The sequence below is a fragment of the Hibiscus syriacus genome, unplaced genomic scaffold, assembly GCF_006381635.1.
Source record: "Hibiscus syriacus cultivar Baekdansim isolate YM2019G1 unplaced genomic scaffold, ASM638163v2 tig00110163_pilon, whole genome shotgun sequence".
In the NCBI taxonomy this organism is placed as follows: Eukaryota; Viridiplantae; Streptophyta; class Magnoliopsida; order Malvales; family Malvaceae; genus Hibiscus; species Hibiscus syriacus.
The window spans coordinates 1,991,049-2,007,132 of record NW_024062610.1 but is presented as its reverse complement, the minus strand read 5'-3'; the positions used below and the strand labels follow the sequence as shown (position 1 = coordinate 2,007,132).

At 34.8% G+C, this 16,084-nt stretch overlaps 1 protein-coding gene and 2 pseudogenes across 2 annotated transcripts; all 3 read right to left on the bottom strand.

Moving 5' to 3' along the window:
* Window positions 1-3,016: 3,016 nt before the first annotated feature.
* LOC120216730 (putative MO25-like protein At5g47540) lies at window positions 3,017-6,762 on the bottom strand. 2 transcript variants are annotated; one of them, XM_039214079.1, is made up of 11 exons: window positions 6,296-6,760; window positions 5,821-5,982; window positions 5,623-5,741; window positions 5,470-5,544; window positions 5,168-5,261; window positions 4,819-4,878; window positions 4,424-4,492; window positions 3,908-4,006; window positions 3,546-3,590; window positions 3,342-3,444; window positions 3,017-3,258 (listed from the first exon to the last, which is right to left on the bottom strand). In XM_039214079.1, the coding sequence occupies exons 1-11, from the start codon at window positions 6,413-6,415 to the stop codon at window positions 3,194-3,196; spliced, it is 1,011 nt and encodes a 336-aa protein (XP_039070010.1). In that variant the 5' UTR covers window positions 6,416-6,760; the 3' UTR covers window positions 3,017-3,193. The 2 variants fall into 2 exon arrangements, with proteins under 2 accessions (XP_039070010.1, XP_039070011.1); XM_039214080.1 differs by lacking the exon at window positions 3,546-3,590 and having other exon boundaries at window positions 6,296-6,762.
* A 2,182-nt stretch (window positions 6,763-8,944) lies between these two features.
* LOC120216803 lies at window positions 8,945-10,981 on the bottom strand (annotated as a pseudogene).
* Window positions 10,982-11,105: 124 nt separating this feature from the next.
* Window positions 11,106-14,789, bottom strand: LOC120216736 (annotated as a pseudogene).
* Between the last annotated feature and the right edge of the window lie 1,295 nt (window positions 14,790-16,084).

The following is a 16,084-nucleotide window of genomic DNA, read 5'->3' as shown; positions in this document are numbered from 1 at the left end:
TTGAGGATGTTACAATACCTATGTTGGACAAAGGGTGGTTGCCACATTGGACCCAAAGACTCCATTGCTGCTTTGATCCTAGCTCCGCGATCTGAAATGACACATATTTTTTCTCTCGTGATAACATATGCACATAAATTTTGGAGGAAAAAAGCCCAAGAATATGTATCTTCTCCTTCGACAAGAGCAAAATCAACTGGAAGAATGTTGCGATTGCCATCTTAGACAACTGTCAATAATAAAACTTGCCTGTATTTTCCATACAAGAAAGTCACGTCGATCTGGACCACAGGCTTGTAGTATTTGGCAGCATTAATGCACTGTGAGTAGCTCTAAAAAACTCGGTAGAATTGGCATCGATCGCGAAGAACTCGATCATTATGGTATGCATAGGAGGTTTCGAAGTCCACAATTGTCCCAGGATTCAACATCCGCACCAACCTAAACCAACCTGGAAGTTTGTTGTAAGATGTATCTCATTCGCCATGAAGTTTAACAATGGCATTTTGTTTTGCCAACCAAGCTTTTTTATAGGAGACGGTGTACCCATACTACGATTGTATAGCTGAAATCAACACTGCAACAACTATATGAGATCTTGCTTTTACCATGGGCATGATGGCTTGGCATATCACTTCAGAGTACAAGTTGGGATGAACTTGGTTGACCCCTCCAGTACAACATGTGTGAGGACCGTTGTATATTGTTAGTTCCCATATATTGTTTTTCCTCTTCATTTTCGATACGCGAACCATCCAATTGCATCCGTTTTCGTGTCGGGCACAGTAGCATACATATTTTTCGGTCGTCGATCGGTTGACTCTGGACTGAACAGAATTACGGATATTGTAATTTTTGATAGCCATCATCGCTTCTTCTTTGCTTGAAAACTCCATGCCTAAAGATAACTCACCATTATTTATTGATGAGTAATATCCATAGTCACCGAGATGAGGCATATCCGCAAATTCTGGCCCGTACATTGCACCATAATCAGCTTCATACATGTGTGCAGGAGGGTCAGTTTGTGCCATATTTCCTGGAACTTCATCATCATCGGAGTTGAATTGCGGTGATTCTGGGTGAATGAATAGTCCAGTCTCAGCACCATCCGCACCAGGCTCATGAAGTGGTTCTTCTAGTGGAGATGATTGTTCCTCCATGCTCTCCACATTTAGGTCGAAGAACCTACTACTTGCACGTCTTCCCCTTGAACTGGAAGGCATATCGACATTGAGATCGAAAAAGCTCGCAGTCGAATGCCTCCCCCTGGAGCTTGAAGCCATCGTGTCAAATGAAAACTGCACAGAATGTTGCGTCGATGACATCTCCATATGGTCAAAGAAATTTGCAGATGAATGCCTTCCCCTTGAACTGGACGCGGTGTTTCCATACGGATTGTTCTTGGACCCACCTCGGTACATATCGTAAGGAGTTGCGGATGAATGTCTCCCCATTATGGCATTAAAATCATTACACATTACTGTAGTCGGGCTGTCAACTTGATTAACTTGTTCAGCCAGCCCATAGTGTGAGCTTAAAGATTGACCCCGAACAGCACGCACTTGAACAAAATGTGCATACATCTCAACAGCGGCGTCTGAATAATTACTTTGAGCTTCAACCATCATTTGAACATCATCATTGTTCGAAAGTTTGAACGCTGTATAAGTTAATGGCAACAATGATGTTGGAAATCTGTACTGCAACGACGACATTCTTCTGTTACTTCCAACATGAATCTTCCTCGAAATCTTCGTTATCAGCTCCTCAAGAGTTATGTTTCTCTTGAATGATATTTTAACATGCTCATTTGATACGAAAACAACGCCGGTTTCATCTTCTCAAATTTCACCATTATAATAAACAATAGCTGAAAGTCACGCCATTCTTTGAGTTTAAAAGTACGACAATATTTATATCTGCAAAAAAAATAACTTAAACAAACATGATTAAATAAATTATATATGAACGAAAATATAACACAATTTTTTTTACACATCAACGTAAATAATTTAAATAATATAATTTTATATTATTACCTGCACCGCAAAACTATTTCGACGTATGCTCCCGCTTTTCAATTTTACAAACATAAAAATTAATTAAAAATAATTAGTATAATATTTTTTCAAATAATGATAATAAACAATAAGTATAATTAAAAAAATTATAACGAAATTACCTTATAACGAAAAATCACACGAACTTCTAAATCAAATATAAGAAGATTGCCAGAATTATTACTCGTTGACGGAATTGTTGTATTAATTTATAAGAGAGGAGAGATGCGAGAACCGGTATTTATAAACATATAAGGCGCGGTACCTGTATCGCGTTATATGTAATTACTATATAGCGCGGATCAGGAACCGCGTTAAATATAATTTTGGTACGGCGTATAGCGCGGAGCAGGGGGCGCGCTATACCCCACGTGTAACCCAGTCAGCGTATAACGCGTTACAGGGGGCACACTATACTCTACGTGGCGCCAAATCAGCATATAACGCGATTCAGGGGGCGCGCTTTACTGCTACGGATGTTAGATCAGAAAATATAATCTGACCGGTGTTAGATCGATATATATACCGATCACCAGTGATTTTTGAGGAAAATCGCCAAAACCATGTTATATTTTTTATTTGGTCAACTGAAATCAGTAAGTTAAAGAAATTAAAATAATAAATCTAAGAAGAAAAAAAGGCAATGAATTCAGATGTCTATATTCGTATTCATTATTTGTGAATTCAAATAATAAGTACAAAGTAATGCAAAATCAAATAATAAATATGAAGATTAATATTCACACATACTTTGAATCTATGACGAATGCTGAAGATTCACATTCAAATGTGATGTGGAAACTTGAAGGTTATTCTACTCTAGTCTTGAGCTAAGAAGATCCATGGAATATGGCAATGTGCAACCAAGAAACCAGTCTATTAGTCCTTTTCCTTCCACAGACAAGACGCTAATGTACCCATCCATCCAATTCCAAACCACTTAGAATTAACGATGACGATGAAGAAATATTTTATAGTAAGAACCTCTTTTACATATATGTATAATACTGCACACGGGTCCTAAAAGGACAACAACAACGCTGTATGAATCACAATCAACTGTTTTAATAACATTAAAACCAGAAATAACAAGAATATCATGTATTAAAGCCAACTATGCCAGGCCAGTCTTAAAGATTAAGGGCGGCTATTTCTTTCACAACTTGAGCCTTGTCTGCCTCAAACTGTTCGTCCGCTGCAAGACATTCAACTGGAAAGATAAATAAAGTGTCAAACATATAAACTTACATGGAAAAAGGTTCTGTTACCGTAGTGTACCTTTATCAGGTTTGAAATCAGCAAACAAACGTAAAAGCTTGCTTTTATTTGCAACCAGTATGCTAACAATATCTGGAGGCTTGTTTTGATTTGCGGCAAACAACTGTAGAAACACAGATATATAACCAGAGAAAATGATGAGCCATTTAATGTTTCATATTACTATCTAAGTGACCCAAGAGGGAAAAGAATTTAACACGCCACCTTGAAAACATGAAAAGCTTCTAATTGGATGCTCTTGCTTGATTCCTGCAGAAAAGGATTTCACTATTTAGTGTTTGAATTCTGTAGCTGTGTTTTAATACTTGAACAAGGAAAATCTGTGGTTGCAGCTACTGTGCTGGTGATAGCAATAGTCCAGTACTACACTTCAACCCTAAACTAAATGAATAACAATATTTCCAGACATAGGCCTATCATTCTTGACTATAGTCAGTGGCAACTAAAGCTTCATGTTGTATTTAGTATATTGCTAGAATAAAATAAACCAACCAAGACATCAAACATCAGAAAAATAACATTCGAAAAAACAAACATCAAATAAGAAATCTGGGGAAGTATCATACCCTTAGAAGATTCATAAGAATCCTTAAATTATCCCTTGAGCTCACATATCTGGTCATCACAGCTGAATTTGAGCGGTCCAACAAAATATCCCCCAATAACTGTAACATAAGAAGAGAATAGAGTAAACAAGATATAAAATGTCTTCTAAGACACAAAAAGTTAAGCAGCAAGTGACACTGCCACATCTTATTTCGACAAATTTAAAATAAAAGGGCTATCATAATTTTGACATTTTAAAAAGGGTACTTCAATTGGATTGAGTTGTGATCAAATCTAACGCAACACTTCTAGAGATACTTCTCGAAACAAATTCTTGATGTTTCAGGTCCTAGAAGTGTAACACAAATGTTCTACTCCATGTCCTTCTCAAAACTCGTATTTTCAGCTTGAAATCAGAAAATGAATCCTTTTAACTGATACGAACTCAAGCATGTTTAAAAGCACCTGGCTTTCATTTTGATTGAAATTGAACCACTTAAATGCATGCTGTTTCTTTCTCAACTCAAGTGTCATACCTTAATAGCTTGTCTTCTCGTAATGTAGTTGATAGATTCTAGCAGCTTGGAGTTATATTCTGCAAAAAACTGAAACCAAAAACAAGCTGTTTATTGAACTCTAATCGCTGAAAACTTTCAACATAAATAGAGGCGTGAAGAAGAAATTCAGAGACTATTAATATAGCTATTGTACCATCATTACAGTTTAAAATCATTTGATAAAATTATCTAATCAAACATGACAGAGCAAATAAAATAATTCTAATTGAAACAATTTAAGGTTGAGAGAATCGGGGAGAGAAAAAAAATACCGATACTTCTGAGCTGAACCAATTATTTAGTTACCATGATAAGTATTTAACATCAAAACTTCATAATTTATAGGATGACAACAATAAAGGAGTAGAACTCACCCAGTCATAGTTCTTGGAAAGAAATTCAGCTACAGTCGACTTATGCCTTGTCAGAAGCTCCTGTAAAAAAATGAAATATTACATGACAGTAGCAGTAGGCAGTAGCGACGTAAAGCACTCGATGAAGGAAAGGCAGGAATGACTCAACATCAAACAACTATGTTTTTCTTTTTTTGATGTTAAAATTGCAAAGCAAATCTAGCCCCTACTTTAAAAATTACAGCAAACAGAAAGTAGTTCTGAATTAGATTCCACTGACAAAAAATTGGTGATGGTGGTTGGGGGAGGGGAGTAGGAGAGATCATCTTAATGTAGTTTAAACTTTAACAAGCGGTATCCAAATTTCAACCTTAAAAGTTGCAGCAGCATCAGCAGCAATGTCGAAATTTGGAAGTTGTATATAGTCAAAAAACTTCTTCATGTGTTGAGATTCCAAAACATACCTGTAAATCAGACAAACATGACATATATAGACAACAATATATCAAGAGAAAATTTGTTACAAAAAGGAGATAAATCAAAGGTAAAAAATAACAGGCAAGAGTGCCTCTTCAGTGCAACATCAGAAGGAATGACTTGGGCTAGCCCATTAGATTCACTAAAAGGATGAGAAGCTAAATCTTTAAGGAATAATTGGATCCCTATGCTTACCTTGCAACAGTCTGATGACGTATGCATTCTCTTAACATTGCACCATAATGTAAAGCCATGTCTGTGTTCTCATAACTGAGAAACAACATATAAGAATCAGAATGGTGAAATAGTAATCATAAATTCTACAAACCGTTTCAGATTGCCACTCACCCTGCCATTAAAATATCCATAAGATCTATGTTGGCCACCAAATAATCAGAAGCAATCAACCGCGACTGCACTTGCTGCCTTTGCAAATTTGCAACAACTTGAGTTGCATCTTTCCTCGCCTGTAAAGGAAGGTACTTGTCAAATAATCGTAGAAACAACGATTAGGATAAACTAATAGTCAATTGGTGTTACTGTTACCTCTAAATTCAATTTAGGAAGACAAGTGATCAAGGGTCGTAGCGTGTTTTCTCTAAAGAACTCCTGAGTTAATTGCGCACAAGCTTCAGAGACTGGCTCGGATTCACTATTTCCATAAAGAATACACTTCAACTCCCTTATGTTTTTACATAATTCTGCCATCTGAATCAAAATTACGATCAAATGTTAGGATTAGAGTTCGACGTAGAAGCTATGCTACTTTCAGTTGATCAATCAACTTCTCAAGCTCTGTAAATCCACACCGAATATTAGCCGCAAAAAAGAAATTGATATACATTTAATTCCCATAGAAACTAAAATCCCTAGCTCCAGTTAATTGAACTCATATCGGATCTAAAATTCGAAAACATTTAGATTTCAAAAATAAAGGAGGAAAAATGGTCCAGCCAGATCAACAAAGAAAAAAATAGAAATAATTAATGTGCCAAAATTAAAGGTGCTTGATGAAGAGAACCTTCTCTTCGCGCTTGGATTCACGGCTATCGGGGGAGCGATCAGCATAGATGAGGAGATCACGCGTTTGCCGCACGATGTCAACGGGAGTTCGCGGCTTAGATTTGAAGAGGCCCTTCATGTCTGTAGGCGATGACTTGTCGCAGATGTTTGCCGTAGTGGCGGTGTTAGGTGGCGCAGCTGGTTGCGAGAGCCTCTGCGCAACGGCTCCGCTAGCCGCACCGCCTTGCTTCGATATACAGATTCCTATTCTTTCAACAAAAAGTCACTCAGTTTATTACGTTGGCTTGTTTTTTTCTCTTCACAGTGATGAATGATGGTGCGTTTGGCTTTTGTTCTCAGTGTTTTCCGCGATTTGGTTATTGTGATTGATTGCTATTTCATCCAACGGCTGCCGTTGAATTTGCTTGCATATGAATCACTCACGCTAACTGTTGGTTGGTCGGTTACTCATTGCCGATTTGCCGTTGTTTTTGTTTGGGTTCAGCTGAGCTGAGCTGCGTGTTTAGTGCTCTTCGCTTGCGGACCGACATAGGATTACGCGACATCACAGATTCAGTAGGACCAATAATAGATTGACACGTACACAAATTCGAGTTAGAAAAGTGGGTGACCATTTGGGTGTGGCTTTACTTACAGGTTTTTTTCGGCTTGGATTAAAAATTTTCAAAGGAAAAGTTGACTTCTAAATCACATGGATATTGATAGGATAATTTTACTGTATAACCGCCTAATTTAAGATTAAAAAATTGTGATGAAATGAAAATATTTAAAAAAATAATATTTTAAGTTATGTTTTATAACAAAATATTATATTTTTCATTACATTTTTTATTATATCTATTTTTCATCATTTATTAGTCTTAAATTACTCTTAAACTAGTAGCATCTAAGTTTTCTTTTAATATTTTGTGTCGTTTTTTTTTCTTTGATTTTTGTTTGATCGACGGCGACAATAATTTTAATATTGATTATCGATTGTCGGTGAATATTACTTCTGTTATTTTTATATTATGTCTTTATATTTTTTCTTGAATTTTTAAATTTTGAATAAACATCTATGTCCTTGTGGCACGCGTTTCCTCTGCTCTTATAACACAATCTTCATATTTTTCGAAACGTTTTTTCGCATACTTTTGCAGTTGTTTTGGCTTTCGCACAAAAATCATCACAACATTTATTTTCTGATAGATTAGTCGATGGTCACGTATAGTCAGATCTTCTTTTAGTAAAAGATTGTTTGTCAATATAATCAGAATTGTGCAGCGAAGCAGCCTATTATATTATTTGACTCGCTCTCAACTCCTTTATAATTTCTTCAAGCATCTCATTTGACAGAGACAATGAGTTTATATGAAGATTAATGATTTTTTATATTCGTTATCATTCTAAATAGAATATTTTAATTTTCTTCGTATTTTAAAGTTTATTATTTACTTTTGTTTGAGTATTTAGATGATTATTATCTCTAAATTTATCTCTTTATTCTGATGTGATATAATTTTTATTCATTATATTAATAAAATTTAGTTGTCATTGTTAAAAAAAATTACCCTTAAACTTTCCCAAATTAATTAAGTATTTTAACTATAATATTTAGAAGTCCAGACGAAAAGCATAAACAATGCTTTTATATTGCTTCATAGATAAGGATAAGACCCACAATAGAAAATTTTAATTTAATTTAATTTAATTTTTTATTATGGTTATTAATATTGTACTATTTTAAATTTACAAATTATATATACAAATGCTTGTATTTATCCAACATTCAATTATAATTGATGTATTTATTTCTTAAATTTGCATATTGAAATCAATATTAATTTCGTATATATAAAATTAAACTAAAATTAAAATATATGTCTATAATTGTTTTAATTTTAATGGTAAAAAGCTAGTTAAATATTTTTTATTACTTTATCAATGTTTATTAGATTTGTTAAAATAATAATTACTTAAATAACTACTAATTTCAAAAAGAATTCTTATAATGTCATTAATTATAAATGTAATTTAAAAATAAATAAGTAAAATGAGTAATTTCTATAAATTATGGCATAGATTTAGTTTGATTAAATAAAAAGAAAACCTTCCTTAATTTCCTTTCTTCCATTTTCACATGCAAAGAAGAAGAAAAACTTCCATTTCCACCTTCAGTATATTCACATGCATCCCCTCTAATTCAATGCTGGGCCTAGGGGTGTAAACGAGCCAAGTAGAGCTCGAGTATTACCAAACTCGACTCTAACTCGAAAGCTTTATATATAAGCTCGACTCGACTTGAAAACTCGCAAACCTAAAATTTTTAAACTCAACTCAAACTCAAAAAATAATATTAAAAGTCGACTCAAACTCAAAAAGGCTCGAATTCAAAAAAAAATCAAGAGCTCAACCAAAACTCAAGACTCAAGCTCAATTTTGAGCTCGATTCAAGCTCAACTTTGAGCTCATTTGAAGCTCGAAACGGGTTAGTTTTTAATTGTTGAAACCCATCTTCTTTTATAGACTCTCTTTACCCTTTATTCTCCAAGAACCGCCGATGTGGGATATTAACTACTTTCAAACAGCTCAGCAACTCTTTTGTAAAGCACCATCTTCACCTTCATGCTGCCTTTTCCTCCATTTTCCTTAGCTTCACGAATCTCTTCTATTTATTCTTTCTTCCACTTGCTGCTTTGATCTGAATGTCTTCTCCATACAATTCCCCATGTGTTCTTTTTTCAACCGCATCACTCCAAATCACATATCATGTTGTTCCCTCCAAGTTAAGCATCTTTTTCTTCCCTCCAACAAGAGATCCTTCCATTGTCAATCCTCCTGGACTCTCCTGTGAAGTAAGGCAGCTTTCGGTAGAACCATCAACCCTCTGAAAAAGCAGACCAGTTGGCATATCTTCTTCTTGGCCACATGCATTCACGACCTCAGCAGATTGGGCAGAGTAAAATCCAAGTGGATCCACTGAATAATTTCTCAGCATCTTATTACCAACGTCCAGGTTATCTGTTTTGATAACTTCAACACTTCCGAATAAAATGATCAGCAAGCATCCTAGCAAATCTGCAAGTGTTTTTCAGCCTATATAGGACACATAATAACATTAGCCAGCTTGACGATGGTCTTCACACTCTGATCTGGAGGGTTCTATCAAACATATTGAGTAGGGTTTTCCTACAATCAATCAATTATATAAGCCTCATAACAAGTTTCTCCATATCAGAGAAACTATGGAATTGGACAAGACCCCAGAAACATTTAATATGCACTGCAACACTTTTAGTTACTTCATAGCTACATTCATAACAAGGAAATAACTACAAAAGGAAGAAAAAGATTACCTCAACTTGCAAATGTAATTTACTCTGTACTTCCATCTGTGCCCTTAATGCCTCCCTCACCTCATAACCCCTGCACGTAAAACTCATTTACATCAAGTAGCTTAAGATTTGAAATCCTGGCAACGAAACCATAGTTTCAAACAAGAGAGGAAAATTCTCACTCGTTCATGTCAGAAGTTGGCAAGTTGATGGTATAGTTATTGGTTCCAGGGCTTTCTAAAAGATATGAAGCTGACATCCCTTCATGAAAATGAAGAAAAGAGAATTCAGTTTGTATTTCAATCACATTTGTTTAAATTTTCTTATTTGTTTTAAATGTTCAGGTGTCATTTATGTTATTTTCCATATTATTTTAGCTTAAACCGAATATGATCAATTGCATATAAGACCCTATAGTTTATGCGCATTTTGTATTTAAGTCATTGGTTTAATTCTAATTTTGTAAGTTTAATTTTACATTTACATGAATTTAATCATCATTCTAAAGTTAGTATATTTAGCTTAAATTAGTCCTCACCACTAGATTTATCTTGATTTAGTCTCTGTTTAGGATTTTTTTCTTTAATTAGTTGTGTATATTTATTTTTTATGTTGATATATTTATGTATAAATATGCGATTTATTTATTTAACAGTCACATAACATCATTTTGCATAATTTGTATGTTACCTTCATGTGCATAACTTAACTTCTATCACATAATCAGATTTAGATTTAAGGTTTAAGGTATATAGTTTATGATTTATGGTTTATAGTTTAAGGTTTATTGCAAAGACATTAATTAAAATTTGAAGATAGTTGTATTATATAATTTTTAATATATTTTTAAATTTTTATAATTATCAATAGTGTATTTTTAATAATGTAATTTAAAAAATCTAAAATTATAATATAACATTTTTTCGAGCTGCTCACGAGCTTTTCGAGTCGAATATCGAGTAGCTCGTTTAGACTCGTTAAGAACTCGAGTCGAGTCCATTCGATTCGAGTATTTATCGAACCTTGATCGAATCGATCTCGAGTAGCTCGCGATCTGTCTCGTCTCATTTACAGCCCTAGTTAGGCCTAACTGCTAGGACCACCAGCATCTTCCACTTTATTACGCCAGTATTAATAACATTAGCTATTAACCAAAACAAATAGCAGTCAAAAAATTAGTTAAACTTGAATTCATCAAACAAGCTTGTGCCGTCAGCTAGTGTAGTCAATCAATCTATATTTGATCACTCCATTATTCGGGTTTGATTACGTGAATGATTAAATTTGGTTTTTACGCTACTCAATGAAAATGTTCGGTCTTTATGTGGCCTCTGGGCTGTTGCTTTCAGAAAGCCACGAGGAGTGGCCATCAACAGGACCGATGCTCAAACGTTAATGGCAGTGAAATGAAATTGCTTTTGCTTGCTGCAAACAAATAATAACCGAGGCCTGTTAAAGGTTTCTGCTGGCAACGAGCTGATCATTTTTACCTGGTATGGGCCAACAAGATAATCATATTATTAAGTATCTAAAGTTTCGGATCACCGGTATAAAGTCAGCCGAATGCAACAATAATGATTTGGTTCTTAAAAGAATTCGGACAACATGATGACGGTTATTAGTTCTTTAGTTATAATCTCACAGGAAACTGAGTCAGTGGACAAAGGCATAAAAAATTGTGGTGCAAGTTTTTCTTGAGTCTAAGCCTAGAACATGGTTTCTAAAGGTATTTCATCTTTTAGGAAAACTTCACCTCAAACCAACCTCTTCTGACGACTGTTTTATATGTTCCAAAGGTGTTCACCTGATGAGTTTTTTCAACACTGCTTCAGCTCGATGCTCAAACTTGGGGAGTGCCCACTCATGTTGGACAATGTCAAGACCATCTTTCTCAGCACCCAGGCTCTAATAAGAATGATAATCAAAGGATTAGGTGGCAGGAAAAGTTGAGAAATAAATCAAAATCCTTTTTATTCTGAATTTCTTTACAGGATGCTTTATAAATTTAAACCATATATCAATCAAATGAAGGCAATGCCTCCCAAGCAGTTTGGTTCATTTTCATTGAACTAAAAGTTGCATGTAGTTATAATCATTTTTTCGCTATTGATTTGACCCCAAAGCAAAGCAAAATGAAAGAGGGACACAACCTGGTGATGCTGATAAAAGCATTGGCTGAAATTCCTCCTACCACAAAGATTCTAAACAGGTAAATATCAAACTCCAAAATCATGGGCAGTTACTAAAGCCGTGGAGGAAAAAACTAAGCTCTAGCCTAAAAGTTAGGTCATTCACAATAATGCCTGAAAGAGAGCCAAACATGATTTTCTAATGAAGCAATAGAACATGGATATGATGAAAAGCCTGACCCGCATGCACATCAGCACAAACCTATATGAATCGGGCAGCCCAAGCTGCACAGAAAATAAAAGCACAAAAGATTGTGGCAGCACAATAACAGGTAGCACACTGCTGGTGCAGTATTGGGTCCATCATCATGGGAATGGAATGCCAAATTCCCTCTCTAAACAATTTTTCTAATTGACAAGCAAGTATTGCGGACAAGACCAAATCATAAACAAACTGGCCAGCCGACGGCAACAGCAATCGTTTTTCCCTTTTGCTAAAACGCTTAACAGCCATGTCTCTCCTACATGTAAGGATGAATCTAATATATATTCCACAAGCCATTCTCTTAAGAGATATATAAATAAAGAACTCTTGGTAAATAAAAAAAGATGGATATTGTAAATAGACAACTATGTTTAGCTTGTGGTATAACTTAATTGGTTGTAAAGGGGCACGTACAGATTCTTTACTTGTTCTTACTTGTAGCAATTCACTGCTTAATTTTTGGATATAATACAAACACAAAGCTTATCCACAATATATATATATATATATGGATACATTATCAAACATCTCCCTGCCTCCAAGATAGTGGGGCAAACATTATACAAGTTACATGCTCAAGAAATGTAACATCAACAAAATGATTTGGGAATGAGTAGAGAACTTGTCATAACCCATAAGTGTATTAATAAAAGGTAGCACACCTTTGTTACCTGTAGGACCAATCAAATTCTAAGCTCAAGGACTCTTTGGAAGACAAGTTGTTCAAACTCTGAGGCTGAAACCTGTAACTATTATTCAAAATTCCCTATTCAATACCTTTTAAGGCATCGTCCTAAGCTCATCTGCCACAACAACCCTAATAAACTTAAGTATTGCAAAAGGATTTAAACTAGACTAAGACTTGAGTGTTAGTAAAATAAAAATTTTAATTTGGTTCCTATACATGCCACTTAAAAAAAATAATCTCCATTAAAGACATAAATAACAGGATTTTGACTAATATAAGACCATGCGAAACAATTGAATTGATACCTTTGATGGATCAAAGCCAAATCCACTCATCTGCATCATACGCTGTGTATCATCCGTTGCTGCAAAAATAATAATGATAATAACAAATAAAACTACAACTTTTGTAACGAAGCCTACAATAGATGATAAATCCAAGAACCGAAGAAACTATCAATTGCTATCTAATATAAAACATGATAGGAAGTTTGTGATCCAATACTAACCATTTTCCTCTCCTAGAATCAGACTAACTAAACCCCTCAAACCAAACAAATTGAGGAAATACCTGGACATTAAAGAATTTGTTAATAATTGGTGTAATACTTAGTCAAGAAAATTTCTCAACAACAGAAGAGATCAGAGAGAAAAACCAATTACAAGGACATTTATGAAAAGCTTCTTGCATATAAAATAAGACCATTACCATGAGCGGCTACTAACGTAGCTCACATCAACTGTGCTAAGGTCAATTCCATTCTGTAACATTGATCTGAACCTTTGAGTCAATGGGAAGGGTATTTTGGCTGCAAACGAGAAAGCAAATAGAAAAGATAACCACATTATCATTTACCAACAGAACAACAATAACAATAAATAAAAAGCTCAATAACACTACGTGATCAGTTAAGTTAGACTTTGATTATGCACAACAAAAGATTATGTCATCACCATGCAGAAAGAAAGAAAATGGTAAAGATCCATCTAATAAGAAAGGTGTTAACTTTGGCAACTTCAGTACATCAGATGCATTAAATCAATTTTGTAAATAGATCAGCAAATTCAATCTCAAATGTAGCATGAAAGGGGAAATACTTAAAAATTTTGGAATGAAACCAGTAATAAAGAGCCAGACCTGCAACAAACCCAGAGAAGAAGAAGTTGACCCAAGCAAAAGTGAGAGTCTGACAACAAAAAATTTATAAAAAAAAGTCAGTTCTCTATCATGAGCAACTACACCAAAGCAAGCGAAAACCAAAGGAGCAAGCACCATAAAAATACCTGAGGTATAATCATAGAGTGGTTTTTCTTCATCATATCCATGGCCATGGGTCAGAGAACATTTGAGCTTAAGCGTTTTGAGCCTGCCCCTTGGGGACAAACAGTAATCCATTTTCCTACAAAGTGCCACAAAATTACCTTTAGTTTATCCTTTTCTGAGAGGGAAAGGAACATACACTTGATGGATCATTTTCATCAATTTAAACTGATTTTAGCGAAGCTAAATATTAGCAGATCTACAGTCTATCGATTAGTTGCAATCCCAACAAAATAATTATTTATCTACTGCTAATGTGCAATCGGCTAACAGCACAATAAGCTTCTAAACAAGAGAAGAAGAAAATAAGAGTCAAATTTCGAAAGAAGGAATCACTAGTAAAATTTATGGTCATAGAAGTTTTAAAAGAAGAAGAAGAAGAAAAAGGCTAACCTCATTTTGCTGAAATAAACCCTACGTGAGCGAAAGGACTTGGGAGGGATAAAATTAGCAGCAGCTCGCAAATTCCGAGCCCGAACAATAACTTGCCTGGAAATATAAAATGGGGAATCGATGAAGCTGAGACATATTTATTTTTATCGAATTTTTGTTATGTATGTACGTCTCTCTCTCTATATAACAGAGCTGGGAGAGATACCCCTCTTTGACGATCTTAGGATCGGGAACCTGAGAGGAGCGCATGAGCTTAGAAACAAAGTAGCGGAGGATACCAATGAGAACCATCACCACTGATAGAGGTATCAGCACCCAATCTCTGATCGCCGTATCCAGCACCAGATCTGCCGCCATCACTACTATTTGCTCCTCCGTCCAAAACAAAGAGCTTGATTTATGTTTTCTCCCTACTTCTTTACATTGAATTGATGTCATTTCAAGGGTAAAACAGGGAAAGGCCATTCAAGTATTAATAACCTTTTAATGTAATCACTTATGTTTGAAATGTTATATTGATCATTACTATTATCAAATTATCACAAATTTGTCGCTTGAATATTAAGTTAAAACAGTTGCGAAAGTTTTTATTTTACGAAAGATTTTCATATGAATCGCTTTCGTTGGTTCAAGTAATTTATATATATGGTCTCACTTGAAACATGATACCTTTTTCTATTTCTTGTAATATATTATTTTTTAATACGCGGTGATTATAAAATAATATATGTTCATATATTATTTTAATATATTGAGATCGCACAAATCTTATAGACGCATCTATTCAAATCTTTTCTTTCTTTTTTTTGAGAAAATGATATTTACTTTTACCATTGAAATCACTCAATAATTTTGTTTAATATACTAATGTGTTGGTGAGGGAAGTATGTAGGCATGTTTCTGCTAAAGAGTGTTTTGAAAAACTAGGGCAGCAGTTCAAACTTTCCTTACAGGTTTGGACATCACCTATTTGTTCCTCGTGTCACCTATTTCCTTACAGGTTTTGCTCACGTCCAGAGTAGGTTTCTCAATCAATACAAACCAGCTCATCACTAATCAATATTCGATTATAAAATTCAGATGAAAGCAGTTGAGACAGCAGCAGAGGGATTGTTCGCCTAAAATTTATTACGAATTTAAAAAAATGGGTATTTTCTGGAACAATGCATAATTGATCCCCCCATGAATCAGAGAATATTAAAAATAACACCATGCAGGGACATTTATTTTCACGTTAGTCATGCATAATCCTTCCGATTAATCTCTGATTCATCAATCTTTCCAGTAACAAGTTGAAATGGTGATACGAGAGTACGACTTAACAATGGAAAGTACTGAAAAAGAACAATTCTCGAAGCGTGTCAAAATTTCCTCCGAACTCTCGCCCCAGTAATAAATGTCATAGAAATTGGAAGTCTTAAAACTGCGTGAAGCGACTTTGACGACTGATCCAGAGGGTTGGCATCTGCAAGTACGACATTAAATTCAGAATCATTACTTGAGGCTCGAAGAGTTGATTCAGAGTACACAAAGTGTTAACACTTCAAACTGGGTCTGAGGTAAAATAAAACAAAGGGTCAAGAGCAGTTAGCATAGGTTATATAGTCTACCAGAGAAAAGTAAAAGTAGAGTCTCTGTCTTCGCCGATTCTAATCACATTTACCCCCGCCCTTTTTAT